Below are 24,940 nucleotides of genomic sequence, written 5' to 3' on the forward strand. Positions count from 1 at the left end.
CGTACATTGAAAGAAAACGACAGGAAACACATATCATACTCCGTCATGTCTGATGTAAACAATCAGGGTTTTTTTTCGTCTTTTCTCGGGAACAGTAAGACATTAGGTTGGTTTCCTTTCAACCAGATGTTTGAAATAGGATAAGTAAACAATCCAAAACATGACATTTTCGGGGATTTCAGGACGCAGTGCCCCTTTAAGAGCAAACTTATGGTCTGAAATTTAAAAAAAAAAAAATCGACAGTAGTTTTTGAAAAAGAAATTGAAAATATCATAATTTTTGGATATGGACCTCACCTGTGAACTGTGGATTTAAAGACTGCGGCCTATGGATCATGTCCTTCCACAGTTTCTCAAATTCTGGAATCCTCGCGACGTTCTGGAGTAATCTCAACAAGTCACGACCTATTCTGCAGCATTCCATAAACTATGGTGACATTAAAAATAAAACAAAATCTTTAGTTCTTTCCAAAATAATTTACATATCTCATTTTTCATCACAATTCATCATGGATACTCAGGTAACTTGTTCTATTGATTGTAATAAGCAGATAGCCTGATTGTAATAAGCAGTTAGCCTGATTGTAATCAAGGGCGGATCCGGGGGGGGGGGGGGGCCAAAGCCCCCCCCCCCCAAAAAAAACGAAACCAATTTTTTTTTTTTATGTGACATCGCAATAAAGGCAGGCAATGAGTACACCACCATCTTTTCCTCAAAAAAACATTGGTTAAAGTGGTCAGAAATTGCCTCAGATCGCACCATAGAGCATCTAGAATCCAAAATCTCCAACATCTTAGTTTTTACTAAAGTTATGGTAAATTTGGTTTTATCTAATCTCAAAATAAACAGCGCCCTCTCTCAGATGTATTTATTATTCATGATGCTGACCTTTGACCTAAGCAGTCCGATGCAGAAATCCACCTCTCTCTGACGCAGGCTAGCCAGCATTTGTGAGCTGTGGTCTTCAATGACCCGTAGATATGTGTACAAGACCATGGCCATTAAGACCGGGTACTTGTCCAACCACGCTCTGTCACCAAAAAAAAAAAAAATTACAGCGTGTGTCAATAAAAACGCAGGATTCAAAGCGATTTTTTTTCTGAGAAAATTATGCTACTGGTGTGCCTAATTTGATAAGGATTTGATTGTCCATAATTTCATCTTTGACAAGATTTTTGTTTGGTGGAATTTGGACTTTTGGTTCAAAAGTTATGACAAGTTTTGTGAAGCCCTTCTGAAGCGGGTTGGTCTGATTCAATGACCTTAACACAACGACCAGTTATGTACAATGCAGGTATGCATTGAAGACAATTAAACCAGAACAAAACTTTCTTTGAAACTGATGATAAGTATCACTTAAATTTAATAACTGGACTATCATTGTTTCAAAGCATCATGAATTATTGACTAATAACATTGATTGTGGACTAAAGGATTATGTAAGCCTAATCCTGCCACACATGTCCTTCTTTGTGATCCACAAATACTTTCACCTGTACTGAATTCAAACCTTTCATTAGGTATGTGTGATTTCACAAATCAGACCAGCTTGGAATTTATAACCCTTCTTCAATGTACTCTATCTCTGGACAGGATTGTCCAAATGAGATGGGATAAAAAGCATAGTGAAGAGAAGGAAAGGTACTTTGAAAAGAGGGTTAACATTATGATGAATAGGGGTGGTTTATATTCTTAATATTTTTGTTTCTAATCCTGCGTTTTTATTGACACACGCTGTATATATAAAATAAAACTAAAACAAACAAACGAAGAGGATCAATAATTTCTGAAGAAGAAAACCACAATTTTGTCACTGAAAAGCTGAAACTTGGCACAGGAAAAACAATACAGGAAAACAGTCCTTTTTGTCAGAATTTAAAAGTAAAACATAACAACAGTATTTTTTTCCTGCTGACTTTGTATTTACCGACTGCGAGTTTAAAATCTTTACCTTGGAAACATTGCAAATTTCTGTTTCTGACTGAAAGCAATGTTTGGAAACTATGCTTACTCAGCCAGCTCACATACAAACAAATGATCAAAACAAAATTTAAAGAGGCCATTCAGACAAATGAAGAAATACTTGTAGATTTCTTTGTAAGAAGTGGAGCTTACTTATTTTCTGTGAAAAGATCCAGCATAGCTTCAGCAAGCCAGACGTTCTTTGGATGGACGTCACCGCCTGTGGGAAAGATAATTAAATTGTGTTATATGAGACTTAAGTACTTAAGAACAATAAAATAGTGTAATTTCTAGACCATCAGTTTAGGGGTACTGTACGCTATTTTATTTCTAGTCTTCTGCACTTCACCCCCCCCCCCCTTCAAGTTTGGCAAAACCACTTTTGCCCATAGACAATGGTACCCACACTTCAAATTCCTTAGTCAAGGGATTAGGCCAAAAAAAAAAATCTCTGGTTTCTGGTATGCGCGCGCGTCGTCGTAGCCATGCGCGTCGGCAAAATGAAAAAGTTTTTTTTTCAATGAAAGATGATGTCTCAAAACCGCCAAACTCACTGGTTTGACTGGAATCCTGCTGCTGCACAATTTTAACGTGTTTTTAGATGGGGTTATGATCGAGATAAGCTTTATGTGGCCTCTCTGGTCTCCCATAATATTTGCACTAAGTTTAGTCGGGCACCATTTGCAGTCATCAGCCGACATTTGAAGCAAAAAAAACAGGTAAAAAAAAAAGAGAGGGCGTTATCACGACCAACCAATATCACTCACGAACCCATCAGGAACAACGCCTAGGGAATCTGGTATTGTTTGTGTAACACCTGTTTGGCCTAATATATGCAGCGCACATTCAAAACATTTCATTGTGGTTCCGAACCAAACTCTTAAATTTCTCCCGTTTGTACAGAAGATGCAGCAAGACTTTTGTGCAACTTCACTGGTCAGCTCTTTTGCGGTGTGTAATATGCGTGGGACTGAAAAAGACCATAATTGCCTGCAGAAGTCGCGCATGCGCACTAGTTTCCCCCATCTTTCGGGGGGAGATTTTACAAATTTTCCTAGACGTTGTTCCTGATGGGTTCGTGGGTGATATTGGTTGGTCATAATAACGCCCTCTTACGGCGGCGGGTTATCGCAGCGGAGGGTTATCGCGTATCAAATCATAACAACGTCTAGCCCCTAAGACTACAAATTCCTTTGAGGTAATCTTCTGTGGAGTATGGATAACACTTCGAATCTCTGCACAATTCTTTTTTGTGGTTAAGCTCAGGGCAAGCAGGCAGATTCAGTCACGCTTCACTGCTCTCCACAGTGCTATTTTTTGTGTGTAGTGACTCTCTGTGTGACACAGTTACTTTGACACTTCAAATTCCTTCACCTTAAAGAGGTTGTGGAATGCTCGAAGACATTTCTGTCATTTTTTGGGTATATGTAGCAGAAGGTATGATGAAATAAAAACGACTATTGTTTCTGTCATGAAATGAGTACAAAGGGTACTTTTGAGAGCTATTTTTCAGGTCCTGTTTCGACCTGAACGTGCAATCTGTGTAAAAGTCGTCGTTGCGGGCAGCAAACAAAACACAGTAAATCGTGACGTAATAAACAGGACTCGTTTATGCTACTCTGCATCGGGAGTCCTGTTTATTACGTCACGATTTACTGTGTTTTGTTTGCTGCCCGCAATGACGACTTTTACACAAATTGCACGTTCGGGTCGAAACAGGCATGACAGGACTTGAAAAACAGCTCACAAAAGTACCTTTTGTACTCATTTCATGACAGAAACAATAGTCGTTTTTATTTCATCACACCTTAGGCTACATATACCCGAAAAATGACAGAAATGTCTTCGAGCATTCCACAACCTCTTTAAACCACTGCTATGACGTCACACTATTGTTAAAAGTGTGGATTTGGAACTACGAATCTGTTACACTGGTCACAAAGTGTGGATTCAGAACGACGAATCTTTAGTAAAGTGTGGATTCGGAATTACGAATCCACACTTTGAACACGTCGGACCATTGTTCTCCATAATGAACATTAATAGGACCGTCCGCATCAAAACTTTCCTTCCGAAATGACCAATGCATCTTCACTGTCAGATTCTCCGCCGTCACTGCAAAAACTACTTTGATTCAGAAAGAAATCGTCGTCTGAACTATCCATGTTGAGGTAAGGAGCCTACACACAAAATTACTTGGTTGTACGGGTGTGGCGATACACATGCTGAACACGCCACAATGCTTGATTACGTATAAGACCCTCGAAAAAAATTCCCTTGTAAATTACCCTAATGGCCACGACGCGACACGAGATATGCAAGTCTTTTCATCTCCACTCACTGGACTGTTAATGACAATACTTCTTTTGACGCAATGGTTTAAAGGGAATGTACATCATTGGCTTTTGCTGTAATTTTCAGAAATGAACTTATTTGAGGGGTTAGTATAAAAGATCAAATATTGTTTAACTGACATGATTGAAGTTTTGTGTTCGAAAATGCTTGAAAAACCAAGAAAAACTAAAATGTTTAAGTAGTCTGGTTCCCTGACTCCACTAAAGATAAAATGGATCAATTTATAGATGTCGGAAAATTGTAAGGTAAGGGAACCAGTCTAGCTGGCCTGCACCCGTTCATGAACATGTAACCAATAGCAAACAAAATTTGGACTGAAAAAAAGAAATTGTAAATTTGGAGCAGTAGTTGAAAAATAGTTAGGTTTTTCCAATGGTGGTCGGCCGACCACCGTTGGAAATGTATACAAAAATACCATTTTCTTGAAAATGACTTGACACCAGGTGCCATAATTTACAGGATGCTTTAGACTGTCATTTACCAACATCCTAGTAAGGTATATTGTAAAAACTTGGTAGTTTTATTCTTCGATGTTTGCAAATGTTGTATATTCCCTTTAAGTCAGAGAATACACTCGCAAGTGTGGATTCCTAATTGACGAATTCACTCGGACTTACGAATCCACACTTTCTCGTGTATTCTCCTAAACTGAAACTGGCCTGCAAGGTTTTAAAGGGTTTTACATATTGCTCTGAATATTGACTTTCCACTAGTAGGGTTAAAGGGAATATACATCATTTGCTTTTGCTGTAATTTTCAGAAATGGATGGAATTGGGGGGTTGGAAATATATAGCAAATATAGTTACACTGACTTTTTTGAGGTTTTGGGTTCGAAAATGCTATAAAAACCAAGAAAAACAATCATTTTCCTTTAGTCTGGTTCCCTGACTCCATATAAGGAGAAACAGAGCAGTTTACATACATTGGGGAATTGTAAGGTCAGGGAACCAGTCTAGCTGGCTCGTACCCGTTCATAGGTTTGTAATCGATTGCAAACAAGTGCGATGGTCAATTGGGGCCAGTATTTGAAAAAAAGCCAGTTTTTTCCAACGCTGATCGGCCGATCAGCGTTGGAAATTGATACAAAAATACCACTTTTCTTGAAAATGACAGTATACCAGGTGCCATGATTTTACAGGATGCTTTACACTGTCATTCACTAACAGTCCAGCAAGGTATTTCCAAATGATTTGGTAGTTTTATTTTTTGATGTTTGCAAATGTTGTATTTTCCCTTTAACTGAAACTGACCTGCAAGGTTTTAAAGGGTTTTACATACTGCTCTGAATATTGATTTCCCACTAGTAGGGTTTAATCTCAACGAAAGTACATCGGCTAACGTTATCACATGGGGTAGGCCAAAAAGGAAAACTTTCGACAAAGTTATGGATAGAACCTTACCAGCGATCTGTTTTATTAGCGAGGAGCAGACGTTGACCACACCTGTGACTGAATTCTTCACCATCTCCTTGGTTACCCATACAAGCTGCGGCCAATCAAATCAAAGAACAGATCGGTCAATGAACCAAAATAGGACAAATATATTTAGCGGAATATTGCAATTTGGAATTGTCAAATATAATAATTGTAGGGCTGTTATTTTCTAATAATTTTGTATGCGATTACTCGAAACTGTGTTTGACTGAATATTTGGATATTCGAAACTGCCAACTGCAACTGCGTGCAGCGCCGTTCAAAAGTTACATGCAGAGTGCGCCAGTTAAAATTTACGAGCACAGATCGATATGGAGTGTTTTGCAGGACTTGTGATGGGCTTGTGATGGACTTGGGATGGGCTTGTGATGGGGTTGTGATGGGCTTGTAATGGACTTGGGATGGCTTTGTGATGGGCTTGTGATGGGCTTGTGATGGACTTGTGATGGGCTTGGGATGGGCTTGGGATGGGCTTGTGATGGACTTGGGATGGGCTTGTGATGGACTTGTGATGGGCTTGTGATGGACTTGTAATGGGCTTGTGATGGACTTGGGATGGGTTTGTGATGGGCTTGTGATGGACTTGTGATGGGCTTGTGATGGACTTGGGATGGACTTGTGATGGGCTTGTGATGACCTTGGGATGGGCATGTGATGGGCTTGTGATGGGCTTGTGATGGATTTGTGATGGACATGTGATGGGCTTGTGATGGACTTGTGATGGGCTTGTGATGGGCTTGTGATGGGCTTGTGATGGACTTGTGATGGACTTGTGACGGGCTTGTGATGGACTTGTGACGGGCTTGTAATGGATTTCTGATGATGGACTTGGGATGGACTTTGGATGGGCTTCTGATGGGCTTGTGATGAGCTTGTGATGGACTTGGAATGGACTTGTGATAGGCTTGTGATGGACTTGTGATGGGCTTGTGTTGGACTTGTGATGGACTTGGGATGGACTTGGGATGGACTTATGATGGTTGCGACTGAATAGAGAAACATAGTTTGCCTACCTGCGTCCGGACGCCATCTTGAAGCTTTGTGTATTTATCGACGACGATCTGATTCAGTTTGGTCCAAGCGACGGACAACCCATCTCTGGATATAAGTGCCAAGTCTCGATAGGTCTACAACAGACAAGATGAAAAAAAAAATGTTTTAATACGAGGTTTTGGCAATTCATTAAAATAAAATTTATAGGCACTGCATGTAAGTCTCGACATTACAACATTATGATGGTAAAATGGAACAAAATTTAACTCTAACTCCCTAGGCATTTTTGCTAGGATGCAACCTCAATCTTGTAAAATCCTCCAACTGCCTCCATGTAAAAAAGGCAACGAGGTTTTTGCAATTCATTGAAATAAAATGTATAGGCACTGCATGCTAAGTCTCGACATTACAACATTATGATATCAAAAAGGAACAAAATTTAACCCTAACTCCCTGGACATTTTTGCTAGGATGCAACCTCAATCCTGCAAAATCCCCCGTTATTTCTTGAGTGCGGTCCTTGGAGGGGTGACCACTGCCTCAATCCTGCAACATCCTCCAGCAATCACTGTCAATATGTTGAGGCAGAGCCAGTGACATCCTGGAGCAGTGTGGAGGATTTCAAGTATCATCTAGGCCTGAATTTATGCACGGCTGAGCATAAACAACACAAGGCCCGGCCCAAGACCTTGACACAGTGCATCCTCATACATCAGCCACACTTTTTTGCCATATAGCCTCAATCCTGCAAAATCCTCCATTTTGCAAAGAGGATTTTGAAAGATTTGGGAAGGGTAGGGATAACGATGGATTTAAATAAAAAATAAATAAATACAAATAAGAATCTGTTGCTACCTTTGGAGCAGTCGTCGGGCTGGTCAAAATACTGTACAGGAGTCCTAACGTGATATCTTCGTGTTCTTTCATCCCTTTACAAACCTGTTGATGAAAAAATTACGTAAATTTTTTGGAACCAAAACAACTTTAGGTTTACAATATGAGACCGACTCTGTGACAGAGAATTAAAACAGGCATCAAGAAACAAAATACTAATAGTAAAAACCCCAAATAAAAAAAATTAAAAAATCTCCTGTTTTAAGGGGGATTGTGGAGTTACAACCCCATTAAAACAAGAGACCAAAAATCTACTCTTAAGCATTTTGGACTTACCTATATGACAATGAACCATGTTGAATAAGGCCAAGTAAAAAAAAAACCAGTTGATCGTCCGGGTTTTTGCAAAAAGAGGAGGATGAGGGTCTTTTGGTTTTTTTTTTTTATTTTGTTTCCAAGATGGTCGCCAAGTACTAATTAAAAATGGCTGCCAACTTCGGTTCAAAATGACTGCCAACTTTTAATTAGCTATCCTAATAGTAAGTAGAGTCAAAATATTCATGTTAAACATGTTTTATGTATTTTATTAAAGTGAAATACAAGATGGTGAGAAAAGAAAATAACAAATAAAAATTATGATGTGGCTTCCAAAAAGGGTGCGGGCAGAGACAATCAACTGTTTTTGTTTACTTGCCCTAGCTGAAAGATTAATTTTGTGGAAGGAGGGCAGGGTTTTGATTTTCGAGGGAAATTAAGAGGCAAAAATGACGACGGCGACAAAGGAGAACACTGAAAACAAACATGGCGACAGCCGTGTGTGTATCATGAGTATGTCGATACGCACGGTCGCAACTGGAATATCAGGTTAAAGAAATACCCAAAATACCGTTTAGAATTTTTTTAAAATACACGTTTTGCCTGAGGTTGTAAATGCCATTTTGGAGCGACAAAATCTTTATAAGAATGAAAAGAATGTGGTGTCCTAAACTCCACAATTGGCATTTTAAGCCATCATCATCATCATCAATTCCGCATGCTCGGGAAGAGAGTAGCGTCTCGACAACACAGTTTCCAGTCCAGCCGGTTCTGGACAAGTCTCCGACCGGCTGACAGATTCAGCCCCAGTGCCCGGAGGTCTCCCTCTACGTTGTCCGTCCAACGCAAATGGGGGCGACCTCTTGCACGTGGCCAGTTGAGGGCAGGCTCCTTCAGCAGAAGGGCAGGCTCCATCGGTTGATCGGTTCGAGCAACATGCCCAAACAGGCGAAGACGTGAGACGCGTGTGAGATGCAAGACCGGAGGTTGATTGGTGAGAAGACGGAGATCTTTTTTACTCACAAAATCCTGCTAATTAATACCCTCGAAACGGCAGAGGGCCTTTGAGTCAAAGGCATCCAGCTTTCGTTTCATTTGAAGCCAGCAGCTAGCAGAATATAAAACTTGCAAAACTTCCACGATTCAAAAATGCAATTCTGAGTATTAGCGATCATGTTAGCTCTCAAGTCAAATTTTAACTTACATTTTCTACCAACTTTTTGTCTCAGTGAGAAAATAAATAAAGCCTAGATTGAATTATTGGAGGGATTTTTTTTCGTACTCACCACCGCATTTAAAGAATCGTGAGCCTCCCTCTCAGATGAGCTTCCCATCACCTTGGTAACAAACTCGTAACCTTTCTCCATTTTCTAAAAAAAACACCACGAAACAGAAAACAAGGGGGAATACATATGTAAACTCATTAAATCAATTCTAGTAAATGATAGTAAAATCATCCACTAAAACATTTAAGGAAATGTAGAAAAAAATAAACCAATTTCTTGTCCCCGCCCACTTCTACTTTCACCACCGCCTCCTTTAGGCCAAAAAAAAAAAATATTCGGTCTCTGGTCAGACCAAAGTTCCGGAATTGACGCGGGGACGCGGCTTTTTTTTTTTTTTGCTTTTTTTTTTTTTTCTTCAAGCTTGGATTGTACAGACAAGGTGGGGCACTATTTTGCTATTTGGTGTCCTCATGTACATTGGTGTCCTCCATAATTTGCCTTGGTGCTCTCGATCATTTGCCTTGGTGCAATTTCCCATTCCTTGGTGATCTTTGTTAAAAAAAATTGAGGAGGTGCAGCAATAGAGGGCGCTGTTGGAGTACAGCAGAACATTTTGGGAAAAAAAAGATTGACGTGCATGATTAAAATCGACGCGCACGCTGACCAGAGACCGACTTATTGTTTTATTTGGCGTTATATATATTTTTTAATTTGTACATTTGCAATACATTTTAATATATTGCCAACATAGGCCTATAGTCTTCTTAAATTGTTTCCGACAAAATAGATGCTTAATGTAGACAGGGTTACGGCTCCTTTGGACACAATTTTGTATCAGCGAAAGAGTAAAAAGTGGAAGAATCCATCTGCCATCTTAGAAAAAATCTGCCATCTTGGGGGGAAAAAGAGGAAGGAAAAAAGCGCCTGCCTCCTTTTTTTTAAAGGCTGGACAAGAATTTTTTTTATTTGGCCTGAGCAGGTTTTACTTTTCCAGGCTCCTTAAAACTGAATGTCATTTTTTTTAAAAGATTTTGGACAAATAAAGTCAACCTACATGACCTATTACAAGTACTAGTCCCCCCCCCCCCATTAAAATTTAAAAAGCAAACTTTCACAGATCTGGCACTTTTAACAAGATAAAATTTGACAGCTTTTTCTTAGGTTTACAGTCATGACGATTTAATAGTGTTAATATTATAATTTAAATGATGTGATAGTGAAAACAGCAACCAAAATCTTGTTCTGAAAGGTAGGGCTCAACCAATTCTCAAGAATAAACCCAAGAAAATAAACAAACCAATCTCCCTCAACAACAACAAAAAAGGGTAAAACCGAAATTTCCAAAACATGCCAAAATGGGCTAAGAAATAGCCAAATAATTTTAGTCATTAAAATTTGTATCCATATCAATATCATACTCTAAAATTACAAACTTGTTTCCTGGTTTAACCTTTTGTTTTCGCAAAATGTAAAAAAAAAGTTGCTCTAAAAATGCACCACACAGGCCGCGCAGCGCGCAGCGCGCAGCTGTTTATAAATGGGTAACAACACAAAACTCAACAGCCTGATGCCAGCATACACAAAGTTTATGGCGACCGAATTGCCCATTATCATGCTTGACCAACACCAGACCAATATCGAAAATAATACCTCCTCAAGGTCATCTCTCAGCTCAATGGCTGAAGCGATGAACAGTTTTGATTTCTTTGCTTCCTCCATGGCGGTAAAAATCATGAAATTGCGAGCGATTCGTCGTGAAATGTAGCAGAAAGTAGGCGATCAGACCGCGGGCTTCATCTCGTGTCGGCGTCCATTTTCCCTAACTTGCGCCCTCTATCGGTGATATTTAGCAAGTGCGGTCGCAAGAGTGCCATTCTTTTTCCAGCGGGTTAAAATGTCAGGCTCGGCGATCGGCCATGCATTACTGACAAAACTTATTATAAGAAGTCTCAAAAGGACGGAGAAAAAGAATTGGAAAACGTAGATATTAAAAACTACTGAAATTGTAATGAACAACCCAGACAGGAAAAATACCCTAGTGCTGTATGTTTTGGTTGCCGAATTTTGTTTGCGGGGGGGGGGGGGGGGGGGGGATCGGGGCTTACAATTTAATTTCACGTTGAATCATGGAGGTAGTGCTTTTTTATTATTTCTATTTATCAGTATCAGTACTGATAAAGTAGAGAATATAAATACTTCATTGGTCAATTTTAACCCTCAAAATCGTCACAACATCACAAAGTAGCCCCACCCACAACAACAGTTTGAGGTGTACATGTTTTCTATTTTGGGAATGACATCATCTGTCCTATCGACGTTTCTGATTGGCTGCTAAATATAGCACAGGGCTTCCACTTTAAAACTGGAGGTTCCCAAAATGGAGCAGCACTTCCAACACGTCCGTCTACAAAAACACGGATTTTGGCCGCTTCCCTTCAGAATCTGGAAGTGCAACCAGTTCGAAAACATCACTAACACCTTTGGCGTAACTTGAGGCTACAAAAATGTTGCTCGATGTGTACATTAAGTTGACTTCGGGTCGTGTTTTCCACATGCCCGTGTCGGCCTACGAGACGGTACGAGCCGTGTGCGAGAAGGTCGCGACGGAGGAAGGGGTGTCTGCGAGCTGTTTACGGCTGAAATACACGGGCAAAGTGCTCAACAAAGATCACACCATGGACTATCTCGGAGTTCGACCGGAGACTATTCTAAAAGCTGACGTAAGTCTGTTGATTGACGAATTTCAATTGATTTATTTGTCAGAAATATAAAACTTAAATAAAGTGATGGAGTTTTAATTAAAAAAAAAAAAAATCATGAATATAAATTGTAAGAGAATGTTACACTTAAAAAAAGGTACAGTAAGTTATTTAAAAAAATGATTTTTTTTTATGTTTTGTTACAAATCTGTTGACTGTTAGTGTTAGTCTTATGTCTCCACGGTTTTCAGTTTTCAAGGGAATATAAATGTCATTTGCAAACATGATCGACACGACAGTCCAAAGCATCCTGTCAAATCGTGGCACCTGGTTACTTCCAGAACTGTGTAAGTTTTTTTTACAAAAAAGTGGTATTTTGATATCGATTTCCAACGCTTGTCGGCCAACATTTTTACAGAATAATGTCGTGTTAGGATGTAAATTTTATTCCCGAGTGTCATTTTATTGATTTGTCAGAAATATGAAATATTAAAAGTGCATTTCTTAAAGAGTCTTATTAAAAGTTATAGGCTTATAAAAAAATGTTTTTAATTGTGTTTCCTTACTACTACTAAAGTACTTGTCTAATGACTGTCAGTCTGTACGGCCGGTTTTCAGTTGTATTTGTTTATTAATTGTTGCAATGGTGTCAGGGAACAAATGCTCCAAAAAATCCTGAAAATGCTAAAAGTGATACTTGATTTATTCATTTTATTCTATTTTTATTATTTTTCCCGTATTTGTTTTGGTCTTTTTATTGGAGAGAATGTTGCATCCAGACTCCACTTCAGCAGTAGTGTATAAAGTCTATGGGGAGTCAAGAAAATTGTTTAAATGTTTCCTAACAAAATTGGAAATGTTTCTCAGTCCCAGATTCATGTCTTTTCATTTTCAACATTTTTACAATGACTGACTTTTGTCTAGATGTAAAAAAGTGGCGTCATGTTGCAACATTCTGTCCTTTTTTATTAAGATATTTAAATTCAGAAAATTTCGACATGAGTTTGGACATGGTGTTCGTGTGTGAAGTGACTCAGATTTGTGTCAAATCGCACGTACACGTAGTTCATTTCCTATAGTTTGTCAGCAAGGATATCCTGTAGATTTACGCATGCTTCACAGGAAGTTGAAGAGGAAGTCCAGTAACAAGGGCGAAGGCCATCAGGGCCCAATTTCACGGCGCTGCTAAGCACACGATTTTCTGCTAACAGAGCCTTCGTCTATTTCAAGGAGACTGTAAGCATAAGCACAGCAAAAGGCACGCTTACTTCAGAGGAAAAATTTGCTTAACTTAGTGACGTAACAATAGAAATCTCCATGCACGCGCGACCGTTAGCACGTCCACGCCGTGAAATAGTGCTTAAGGTTAGCAAATTTTCTGCTATGCTAAACACAACTTTTCTGCTAACTGTTAAGCAGCGCCGGAAAATTGGGCCCAGGCCTTGAAAGGTTTTGAACTCAAACTTGGATGTGTGTGTTAACGGATGTGACGTTTAAACATTTAAACAAAAACAATTCTAAATTCATTTACAAATTTTCAAAAAATGTTTAAACGAAAACCCGAATTATAAAGAAGGGACCTACCCTATATGTTCACCCAGTCTTCCTTTGATTTAAACCTGCATAACACCTTTTTAATTTACAAAACCTTCAAAGTACTTTATTACTTAACTTGATTACATTTGGGGCACATGGTTAAGTTTTTACTTTTTCAATGACTACCACTGCTGTTTTATAATGTCAATGACGCCGGTCTGCAGACATAATGAGCATGCGTCAGCCTATGTGAATGTTTAAATGTTTAAAACGTTGAAAAACAGTTCTTAAAATATTTGCTAAATGTTTACAAATTTAAACGCAAAGTCACATCCTTAGTGTGGGTCACTTATTGGAATGTACATAACACAACATTGGCTTTTGTTGCAATTTTCAGAAATAAGAGTATTTGGAGGATTAGTATGTTTTAGCAAATATTGTTAAACTGACTTGTTTCACGTTTTTGGCCTGTAGATGCTGGAAAACCCAAGTAAACCAATTATATTCTTGTAGTCTGGTTCCCTGACCCCACTTAAGATGAAATGAAGCAATGTATAGACTTTGGGGAATTGTATGGCCAGAGTATCAATTTAGCTGGCTAGTACCCGTCCACAGGTGTGTAATCAATTGCAACGAAAATGTGGAATAACTAAAATGATAAGAAATATGGAGTAGTTTTTGAAAATAACCAGTTTTCTCCAACGATGGTCGGCCGACCAGCGTTGGAAAAATACAATTTTTCTTGAAAATGTCAGCACACCAGGAGCCATGATTTTACAGGATGCTTTAGTCTGTCATTCCCTAACAATCCAGTAAAAGTTATTCGGGATAACTGGATCATTTCGTTTTTTGATGTTTGCAAATGTTGTATCTTCCTTTTAAAGGAATCAAACATAAAATATCTTTCATTGTTAGAAGTTAAACAAAACCAGCGGAAGAAAATAAGGTCGGAAAAAATGAAGGAGGCCGGCGTTTTTTCGTCTTCTTTTTGTCCCCCAAAATATGGCAGTTTTTCCAAGATGGTAGATGGATTCTTCTATTTTTCTCGACTCTTTTGCTGATCTACAAAATTGTGTCCTAAGGAGCCATAACCCTTTCTACATGGCAGCTACAAATTCATTGGAAACAAATAAAAAGACAATATATTGACAATATATGTGCAAAATATATTGCTAACGTATAAATTGAATAAAAAAATTTAAAAATAGGGAGGCAGGCAAGTAAAAGGAAGTGGAGGGGACTTCAGAGAAACTTGTTTATTTCTTTACTTGGCCTACAGTTTAAATTTTTACTTATTTTAACCTTCTTTATTCTGACAAATAATTGATAAATATTTTAGGATGTAATTTTTTGGGTACAATAGGTGGACAATAAGGGGCACTCTTCATTGCAGCAAGCCAACAAATCTTTGAAATCACCTTTTTTTGGGGGGGGGGGGGGGCGGAGTGACTTTTCCGACCATCCCCCCCCCCAAAAAAAAAATGCCACTGCTTGCATATTTGAACTTGCTGAGTTCAGACAAAAGTCTTAAGACAGTGACATTCCGAAGGATTTATTTCTTCCTTTTTTTGGCCCCCTGCAGATCATACAAACAAAGTCTCTGACGATCCTCATCAAGTGCCCCGCTGGTGAGACAATTCCCCTCACTATCCAAAACATCACCACGCTGTCCGAAATCATCGCAAGAATCAAAGACAAGCAAGACAAGCAGGGACCAACCGACAGCAAAATCTACAAAATGAAAGTAAGTCAGTTTTCAAATACTGCAATGAAATTATAGCCATTTCCTGTTCAAGGTGCATTTCCAATGTGAAATTGTGAGCGGAGTTGAGAACAAGTCTCCCAATTTCTGCAAATTTCTTCTTTTTTTTCACCAGTTTCACTATTTCTAAACTTTCCCCTTTCATCTTTGATTGTGCTTATTATGTGTCATTGTGACAGCTAAGTTATTATATTTTAACCCTAACCGCCCTGAATCCTCCAAAACCCTTTTTGCAAATTGGAGGAATTTGCAGGATTGAGGTTACATGGCAAAAGTGCGTTGCTGATTTCGGAGTACGCACTGTGTCAAGGTCTTGGGCCGGACCTTGTGTTGTTTATGCTCAGCCGTGCATAAATTTAGTCCTTGATTATACTTGACATCCTCCGCACTGCTCCAGGATGTCACTGCCTCTGCCTCAGCCTATTAACAGTCATAGCCGGAGGATTTTGCAGGATTCAGGCAGTGGTCACCCCTCCATGGACCATATTCAAGAAATGGCGGAGGAATTTGCAGGATTGAGGCTATATGCTATTTTTCCATAAGGCCAATTGGAGGATTTTGCAGGATTGAGGCTACATCCTAGCAAAAAGGCCTAGGGAGTTACTCTGGCATTGTCAATAAAAAGAATTCTTATTTCATGTGTTCCTCAATCAAACACAGCCAAATAAAGTGGTGAGAGCCCCTTTAGCCTGGGTCAAACTACCCTAAAAGTCTTAGCCAAACCCCAGCCCTCTGACAAGAACCGCATGTTGGTCCCTATAGTGAGTCTAGTCCAAATATTTGGGACTCTCAATACTAGAGTCCCAAAACTTAAGGTACTGAAAACATGCAATACAAGAAAATAGACTGGCACATGAAACAACCAGTCCAACAACTCTTCAGTACTGCGTCACTCAACTGTCAGCTGACTGTGCCAAAAGAAATATCCAGGATGTCGGGTACTAGGTCACTATTTCTACACATTTCTCCATAGTCAGGTACCAGACTAAATGACAATGAACGAAGAATTCAGTCTTGTCAAACAGTTGGACCATGGATGGACATGTTCAAGTCTAGTCTTTAGCCTCATTTTGAAATCACTTGACTTCCCTCTCATGTGCAAGCCACTGCCAAATATTGAAGAAAAGTCTCCTTTAAAAATTGATTTGATTCTTCAAACTTGGTTAGTGAATTACCGAGGACCTTTTCTTAGCCCATTGAAAGTTTTTGAGATGTTTACTTGCTATAAATAGTGAGTAAAGTTGGCCTGATCTTCTTTTGCATCGTTTTGAGAACTTAAGGTCCCAGTCTGTTGTGAGTCTAGCAGGCCTAAAATGTACCGGAACCCGAATTATACTGCAAAATGCAGAACGGTCCAGAAATAAAAATGTATGAGGATAAGGCCAAAAAAAAAAATAAGTCGGTCTCTGGTCAGCGCGCGCGTCGATTTTAAGCATGCGCGTCGATCTTTTTTTTTTTCCAAAATGTTCCGCAGTAGCTCCAACAGCGCCCTCTATTTCCGCACCTCCTCAATTTTTTTTACCAAAGAGCACCAAGGAATGGGAAACTGCACCAAGGCAAATGATCGAAAGCACCAAGGCAAATTATGGAGGCCAGCAATGTACATGAGGACACCAAAAAAGCAAAATAGTACCCACCTTGTCTGTACAATCCAAGCTGAAGAAAAAGAAGCCGCGTGGCCGCGTCAATTCCGGAACTTTGGTCTGACCAGAGACCAAATATTTTTTTTTTTTGGCCTAACTTTCAAATACTTTTTTTTTTGCAGCTGAAAGGCAAGTTCTTGTCCGGAGATAGAACTCTCGCTGAGGACCTTGGGATCGAAGATGAAGGAGTGTTGGAGCTCGTGGAGCAAGCTGCTGCAGCAACCTACAACGAGGAAGAAGTTGTCGAAGAAGAGTTGGATCAAGCAACTCTCGATGTAAGAACTTATTAATGATGTCCTATTTGTTTGAGTTTCAAACCGGAAATAATGTAATTTTTAAATTGACATTTGTCAAGGAATGCTAATGTTATTCACTCTTGAAGGAAACATTGAACACATTTTTTTCACAAAGTTTGGCGATTGTGTATCTACGGGCCCGATTTCTATCAGAGAACAAAATCCACTTTAAATTATTGGACCTACCAAACTAGTTGGCGACATTAAGAACATACAGGTATGTCATAGATGAAAGGCATGGTTTTGAACTTTTGAGGGAACTTTTGGGGGTAAAATGACGATGACAACGACAAAACGCAACACAAAAATAAAGATGGCGATCGCCGCGCGATGTATCTTGAGCATGCAAGTCCTGCTGCACGGCACCAACCGGCCTGTAAACAGCATAGGAAAATCATCATTTTACCCCAAGAAACTGTTCAAAAATTACCAAAAAGGTGGCATTACATAGAGAAAAGTCTGTTTTAGGTTGACAATGTCATTTTTAGTAATAAAAAAATTCTTGATTCTAATTTGATCGAAACAAAACAGGGGCCCTACAAATACACGATTGAATTATTTGTTGCCTTACAATAAATTCAGTTGTCTTACAATGTAGGCTAGACTTGTTCCAGACTCCCTATGAGGATCAATAATGTAGGGACCGGGAACCAGTGTGCTTGTAGGGGGATCTGTCTGTGCACAAAAGCAACCCGAAAATACGTGCCTTTTTCGGAAGTTGACGCAGATGGCCAAAGTAGTTGAAATTTTGTCAGAAAAAAAAAATGAATTTTAAAAAGCACATCATGTAACACCAACCAGCTGAGAATGTGCTTGAAAAGTTTAATTGGGATGTATACAAAAAAAATAATAATAATTTTTGTTAAAAAAAAAATTTTTTTTTTTTTTGGTAGGAGTTGCTGGCCAATTTTGCCGATGGTTTGGACAAGAACCGTAAAGTTGAAGTCGTCTTTTCATTTGACACAACTGGCAGCATGTATGGATCTCTGAGTGAGGTATGGTGTACAATCCATGATGGATTTCGTGTTTATATGGTGTCTTATCTTGAATGGCCAAACACTACAATGTATGTAGTCTTTCTAACTCGTACAGCTGTGTCAATAAAAATGTAACGGCCAATCCATAAATATTCAAAATATTTGTCATTTTTCTCAAGTCATTTGTTTTCACGTCAAGTCAAGTCTCAAGTCATTTTTGTTCCATTTCAAGTCAAGCCCCAAGTCACTTTCCTTCTGATTCAAGTCAAGCCCCAAGTCATTTTCCTTGTGAGTCAAGTCAAGGCACAAGTCATTTTCCTTCTGAGTCAAGTCAAGGCACAAGTCATTTTCCTTGTGAGTCAAGTCAAGCCCCAAGTCATTTTCCTTCTGAGTCAAGTCAAGCCCCAAGTCATTTTCCTTCTGAGTCAAGTCAAGGCACAAGTCATTTTCCTTCTGAGTCAAGTCAAGGCACAAGTCATTTTCCTTCTGAGTCAAGTCAAGGCACAAGTCATTTTCCTTCTGAGTCAAGTCAAGCCCCAAGTCATTTTCCTTCTGAGTCAAGTCAAGGCACAAGTCATTTTCCTTCTGAGTCAAGTCAAGCCCCAAGTCATTTTCCTTCTGAGTCAAGTCAAGGCACAAGTCATTTTCCTTCTGAGTCAAGTCAAGCCCCAAGTCATTTTCCTTCTGAGTCAAGTCAAGCCCCAAGTCATTTTCCTTCTGAGTCAAGTCAAGGCACAAGTCATTTTCCTTCTGAGTCAAGTCAAGCCCCAAGTCATTTTCCTTCTGAGTCAAGTCAAGCCCCAAGTCATTTTCCTTCTGAGTCAAGTCAAGCCCCAAGTCATTTTCCTTCTGAGTCAGGTCAAGGCACAAGTCATTTTCCTTCTGAGTCAAGTCAAGGCACAAGTCATTTTCCTTCTGAGTCAAGTCAAGGCACAAGTCATTTTCCTTCTGAGTCAAGTCAAGCCCCAAGTCATTTTCCTTCTGAGTCAAGTCAAGCCCCAAGTCATTTTCCTTCTGAGTCAAGTTAAGCCCCAAGTCACTTTCCTTCTGAGTCAAGTCAAGCCCCAAGTCATTTTCCTTCTGAGTCAAGTCAAGGCACAAGTCCTTTTCCTTCTGAGTCAAGTCAAGCCCCAAGTCATTTTCCTTCTGAGTCAAGTCAAGGCACAAGTCATTTTCCTTCTGAGTCAAGTCAAGGCACAAGTCATTTTCCTTCTGAGTCAAGTCAAGGCACAAGTCATTTTCCTTCTGAGTCAAGTCAAGCCCCAAGTCATTTTCCTTCTGAGTCAAGTCAAGGCACAAGTCATTTTCCTTCTGAGTCAAGTCAAGGCACAAGTCATTTTCCTTCTGAGTCAAGTCAAGGCACAAGTCATTTTCCTTCTGAGTCAAGTCAAGGCACAAGTCATTTTCCTTCTGAGTCAAGTCAAGGCACAAGTCATTTTCCTTCTGAGTCAAGTCAAGGCACAAGTCATTTTCCTTCTGAGTCAAGTCAAGGCACAAGTCATTTTCCTTCTGAGTCAAGTCAAGGCACAAGTCATTTTCCTTCTGAGTCAAGTCAAGGCACAAGTCATTTTTGCCCAATTGTTGATTACTGTAATTTATTTGAATGTTTGTCTACTTCTTAGGTGAGAAATAAGCTCGACACCACTGTTTCCCGCCTGCTGAGGGATATTCCAAGCATACGGATCGGCATCATGTCGCACGGCGACTACTGCGATCAGAACATCTACGTGATTCGCTCTATCGACCTGACCTCCAACACGGACGACCTGCTAGGATACATCAACAACGTCCCGCGGACCGGGGGCGAGGGCCCTTATGCAGTAAGTTCAGTCAGTGGATTCGAATCCCTGACCCTTCATTTGCGAGTCAGTGTTCTCATCAAAGGCAGTTGGTACTGGACGCAACAGTGAACGTGAATTGCACCCAATTTCATGATGCATATTAGTGCTGCGACACGTCGTATCCCTACGACGCGTCGCAGCTGCAACGCGTCCTGCGATACATTTCACAAAACATGTAGTAAGTGCGACGCGTCGTAGGTGTATTGATAGCACAACTCGGTGACTGTTTTATGTATTTATTCAGCATACAGTAAGTAGTCGTCTGATAATCAAGAAAAAATTGAAGTGACCTTTGAGCAAAATGAAACACAATTCACATAGGGATGTGTGTGAATTGTTTTCGTTTTGCTGAAAGAATGCACACTTTTTTTGTGATCAGTGGACAGAACTTTAAAACGGTTTTTGTGTTTAAAATTCTGTAACTTCAAAAATACATGAGTGATTTTAATGATTCTTGTACTAAAAGAAAGCTTATGAATTGGGCTTTCATATCCTAGATTTTGAAAGTGCTACATACAGAACTTCACTAAAACAATGGTCCCGACATTTGGGTTTCGGGTTTTTTTACTCGCCTTGTATTTCAACTTCAGCAAATTTCACCAAGAGTGCTTTATGATGTGTAATTCCCTTTACATAATTTCATTTACATGGCATTTGAACCGGCCTAATGCTTTTTGTCTTCACAACTCAAAAACATGATCGGTTACGAAAACGTCTAATTGTTTCTTTGTCGTTTCTGCTTTCCAGTGCTATGAGTGGGTGTTGCACAAGGCCCAGGAACTGTCGTGGAGCGAAGACGCGGCGAAGGCACTCGTCATCATCGGAGACGTTAAACCCCACGCCGTCAGCCACACAGACCAGCGGATTAACTGGCACGAAGAGCTGGACAAACTCTGCAAAATGGACATCAAGGTATGTTCATTTAAAACTTACAGGTTTGAGTGAAATTTAAAAAAATGATTTATCCAGGTTTGGGTCCGGGGGGGAACGGAAAACTTATTTCAGAACAAGTTGCCCAACATTTTTTTCGGAAGCAAAAATTGTTAGAAAGGGGGGGGGGGGGAGGTGCTGCCACCCTTGTAACAAGTAAATTGGCAACATGTTGCCGGGAAGGGGGGGGGGGACATTTTCTGGGAATTTGAGAAAATTTGTGATGCGATCAAGCTTCATGAGTCGTTTGTCGGCCTCGGTCAACATTTTTTTGTAACAGATTTGAAAAGAGCACAATCTTAGCGTTACTGCTGTGAAAACCGCATGCTGATACCATCTTTAGTTCAAAAATTATGGAAGTCGGAACACCAAGAGATATGATGAAGTGATGTGATGAAGTGGCCCTATTTTGGCCTGTATCTCCATATGAAAATTCCCGACAAACGACTTATATAGCTTGATCGCATCACATTTGGAGACTTTTCAGACAAGATAATGCCCCCTTTTGTAGAACCATACCACACTTACAAATATCCCGAATAAGATCCAATTTGTATTCTTTTCTTTTTTTGTTCGCATGTGAAGATCTACGGAGTCCAAGTTACGAACTACGGCTCTGACAAGTACTTCTACAAGGAAATGGCTGCCAGATCAAACGGAGCTTACATCAAGTTCCAACATTTCAACTATCTGACGGACATGTTCCTCGCTGGTAAGTTACTCAAGATTGTTCGGGTTGTTTCGTCGGAGGGCATTGCCTTGTGCATAGGCCATTTAGAAGAAAAAAACAACTTAAAAGTGATAACACCCAAAAAACTGCCACTGCAAAGCCAGCACCCATTTTCCAACTCTAGATGGGCATACCTTGCCAAAAATCGCTGAGCATTGCTCATTTTGATCATTTGACAACAGTGGCCCAAGTTTTGAACCGAAGCTGATGGCCTATCAGTACTGAAATGTCTTGGCAGAATCTTGTATTTTGATGTTTTATCGTTTTCTCTCCCACACAGTTTGTTATCGCGAAGCAGGGGAGGAGCAACTCCAGCAGTATGCTGAGGAGGTGAAACAGGAAGGCAGGATGACCGAGGAACTGACAGACATGTTCACGCAATTGGAGGAAAACCCGACGAAATCGACAACGGAGAAAAGCGAAGACGACACCGAGGAAAACAAAGAGGATGATGTGAGTAGCTTGAAGGTTTCTCGTCAATTGTGGATCATTCCTGCTACTTAGGCCAAAAAAAAGTCTGCGGTTTCTGGTATGGGCGCGCGTCAAAGTACAATTGTTTTCAATGAAAGATGATGTCTCAAAACCGCCAAACTCACTGGTTTGACTGGAAACCCGCTGCTGCACACTTTTAACGTGTTTTTTGATGGGGTTACGATCGAGAATAAGCTTTATGTGGCCTCTCTGGACTCCCATATATTTGCAGTAAGTTTAGTCGGGCACCATTTGCAGTCATCAGCCGACATTTGAAGAAGAAAAAAACGTAAAAAAAAAAAAAAGATGAAAGATGATGTCAATGAAAGATGATGTCTCAAAACCGCCAAACTCACTGGTTTGACTGGAATTCTGCTGCTGCACACTTTTAACGTGTTTTTAGATGGGGTTACGATCGAGAATAAGCTTATGTGGCCTCTCTGGACTCCCATATATTTGCAGTAAGGTTAGTCGGGCACCATTTGCAGTCATCAGCCGACATTTGAAGAAAGAAAAAAATGTAAAAAAAAAAAGCCACGTCGCCGCACCACTTTTTGGGCAAGCTCCATACCAGAAACCAGAGACTTAATTTTTTTGGCCTTATCCCAAGTATGAAGACTGGATAGCAGATGACCATACACCAGTCTCATGGTTGAATTTGCATTTTGATAGGTTCGCCTCCGATGATCTTCCAAAAATGGCCGTCGATATACGTGTACGAAAATCGTACACTTACACTCAGCATGCACTTTATCAAGGGTTAATTATAATACCGGAGTCTTATATAGCCCATGTATCTACCAACAATTAGGTACTCAAGGCGCTGGAAATGATGTCTATTATTAAAGACAGGTAAATGAAGTTTATGAGAAATATGAGACCCATTATGTAGCACCTTTATAAGGGTTTATAAGGTGCTGCGGCGCATATTGCAGCCACTGCCAGAAACACCGGGGCAAACCCCTTTATCTTAGCGATGAGTGTTGCTGGGTTCTTTAACGTGCATTACACAACACACGGGACCTACGGCTTTACGTCCCATCTGAAGGATGAAGCAATATGGTAAAGTGCCTTGCTCAAGAGCACAAGTACCATGTTCCCATGGTCAGGATTCGAACCCATGTACCATGGCACACAAGTTGAACACTATAACAATTAGACCACAGCAGATATTAATCCCACCACTAAAGATTTCTAGACAAAATACATTAGTTGTGCAAAAAGTTGCACTTGTACTGATTTTTCATTGCCGCATGTGCTGTATTTCAATCATTCAGGGCCCTAGGTATGTGCAAGAACCATGGTGGGACCCCGAGTTGGACCACGGACAGCCCGTCTACACCTACTCACTAGAAGAGGACTGCTGGACACGTTTTGGCACGTCTTTCTCCACACCAGGTAATGTCATGTGATTGGAGGTTGTGTAGTCATGTGACTGCTGTCATGTGACCGCAATCATAATCGTTTCATAATGATGTGTGGTGCTTATATAGTGCTATATAATATTATATTTTAAGGTATTGTGAAATTCACTGAACAAAAGTAGAAGTGCCATGCTTGCATGCGCACACATTTTGATATGCGCACACATTTTGATAGCCCTATTGTTGAAGAAGCCCAGAGTGCGTGCGTACTACCTGACCGCAACTCATGTGGGCCTGGTGCCGCCAGGGAGTTAGGTCCTTTGTTGAAAACGGTCCTCTATCGTACGGTTATGTGCTATGGGAGAGTGTTATATTACAGGAACAAAGGGAAACACAAAGCATTGTCCTCGAGAGTAAAGTAAAACATGACTGTATGTACCTGTATGCAATTTGTTTCTAATGGTCAATTTGGAAAACAAATTAGGCAACTGAATATCGTACACCAATGATATTGTCCATTCAGTCTTTAATGGTCCATGCTTCATTTGCATATCTGTAATTTATTCAGTATTCCTAACGGAGTGTGTTCTGATTGGTTCCCTTTCAGCTGTTGGCTCCTCCCAGCTCAACAACCAGACGGGATCAAGAATCAGGCGAAGTATGAGATGGAAAGGCAAGAAAGGAAGCAAGCGATGTGCAATCATGTGAAACAAACGTGGACAGAATTTTTTTTCTAAAGGACATGAAGTCAAATAATTTAATTTTTGTTTAAGACCATTTTTCATGTATCTCTTTTTTTAAAGTGTTCGTGCTGAATATGGTTGAAAAAATTGATGTAAGGCCAAAAAAAAAAATTTCGGTCTCTGGTCAGACCAAAGTTCCGGAATTGAACATGTACATTGGTGTCCTCCATAATTTGCCTTGGTGCTTTCGATCATTTGCCTTGGTGCAATTTCCCATTACTTGGTGCTCTTTGGTAAAAAAAAAATGAGGAGGTGCGGAAATAGAGGGCGCTGTTGGAGCTACCGCGGAACATTTTGGAAAAAAAAAGATCGACGCGCATGATTAAAATCGACGCGCCCGCTGACCAGAGACAGACTTATTTTTTTTTTGGCCTAATATGAGTTGGTATATTATTGTGACTTACTAAAATAAAAGCCAATTTGATATAACAAAATGAGGCTTTGACTTCCAATTTTTAAAAGTTTTATTTTGAAATAGCCAATATCTGATATTTAAATCTCATTTTGGGCTCCTTAATAAAAAAAATTCATGCAAAAACACCCATGACAGTTTAGCCTTTCCTATTGGTTGACAGCCCGTCACATGGGTGGTTTTGAACTCAGTGCCGGTAAAACACCGCTGTGTTCTGCGCCACAGCACGCAGTATGCACTGTTCACGCACTAATCTCCATATAAGGACATTTTAGCACTTCGTGTGCGAGGCACATACCATGGACATGGCCAGAGGGTGGTTTCACAAAACATGAAGTTCAATTGTTGAACAAAATCATGGGAGTTTCTCAGTTTTGACTTTTTGACTGAAAAAGGTATTTATGAATGGGAGTAAA

The 24,940-nt window shown here is 39.9% G+C and overlaps 2 protein-coding genes across 3 annotated transcripts in view; one reads left to right on the plus strand and one right to left on the minus strand.

Moving 5' to 3' along the window:
* The window catches only part of LOC119737865 (integrator complex subunit 3-like), a 46,891-nt gene extending 35,949 nt beyond the window's left edge, over nt 1-10,942 (minus strand). For both annotated transcript variants that reach the window (XM_038212495.1, XM_038212494.1), the window contains exons 1-8: nt 10,771-10,942; nt 9,181-9,264; nt 7,601-7,684; nt 6,766-6,879; nt 5,720-5,804; nt 2,117-2,183; nt 890-1,031; nt 298-427 (exon numbers count right to left, since the gene is read on the minus strand). In XM_038212495.1, the coding sequence (XP_038068423.1) occupies nt 298-427; nt 890-1,031; nt 2,117-2,183; nt 5,720-5,804; nt 6,766-6,879; nt 7,601-7,684; nt 9,181-9,264; nt 10,771-10,854 (790 nt within the window). In that variant the 5' untranslated portion in view covers nt 10,855-10,942. The remainder of the gene's footprint in view (nt 1-297; nt 428-889; nt 1,032-2,116; nt 2,184-5,719; nt 5,805-6,765; nt 6,880-7,600; nt 7,685-9,180; nt 9,265-10,770) is intronic.
* Nucleotides 10,943-11,498: 556 nt separating this feature from the next.
* LOC119738315 lies at nt 11,499-24,223 on the plus strand. Its single transcript, XM_038213161.1, has 10 exons — nt 11,499-11,840; nt 14,938-15,099; nt 16,883-17,035; nt 17,950-18,051; nt 19,656-19,853; nt 20,622-20,786; nt 21,390-21,516; nt 21,815-21,987; nt 23,283-23,403; nt 23,977-24,223. Exons 1-10 carry the CDS (start codon nt 11,625-11,627, stop codon nt 24,075-24,077), a joined length of 1,518 nt encoding a protein of 505 aa, XP_038069089.1. The 5' UTR covers nt 11,499-11,624; the 3' UTR covers nt 24,078-24,223.
* Nucleotides 24,224-24,940: the final 717 nt, after the last annotated feature.

The sequence above is a fragment of the Patiria miniata genome, unplaced genomic scaffold (genome assembly GCF_015706575.1).
Source record: "Patiria miniata isolate m_02_andy unplaced genomic scaffold, ASM1570657v1 HiC_scaffold_3, whole genome shotgun sequence".
NCBI classification, from domain to species: Eukaryota; Metazoa; Echinodermata; class Asteroidea; order Valvatida; family Asterinidae; genus Patiria; species Patiria miniata.

Bases quoted from the DNA above. Each gene is read 5' to 3' on its own strand.
- LOC119738315 (XM_038213161.1), top strand. From the start codon at position 11,625: ATGTTGCTCGATGTGTACATTAAGTTGACTTCGGGTCGTGTTTTCCAC. The intron at 18,052-19,655 runs GTATGGTGTACA...TCTACTTCTTAG, and splicing joins TGTATGGATCTCTGAGTGAG to GTGAGAAATAAGCTCGACAC. The intron at 23,404-23,976 runs GTAATGTCATGT...GTTCCCTTTCAG, and splicing joins CACGTCTTTCTCCACACCAG to CTGTTGGCTCCTCCCAGCTC.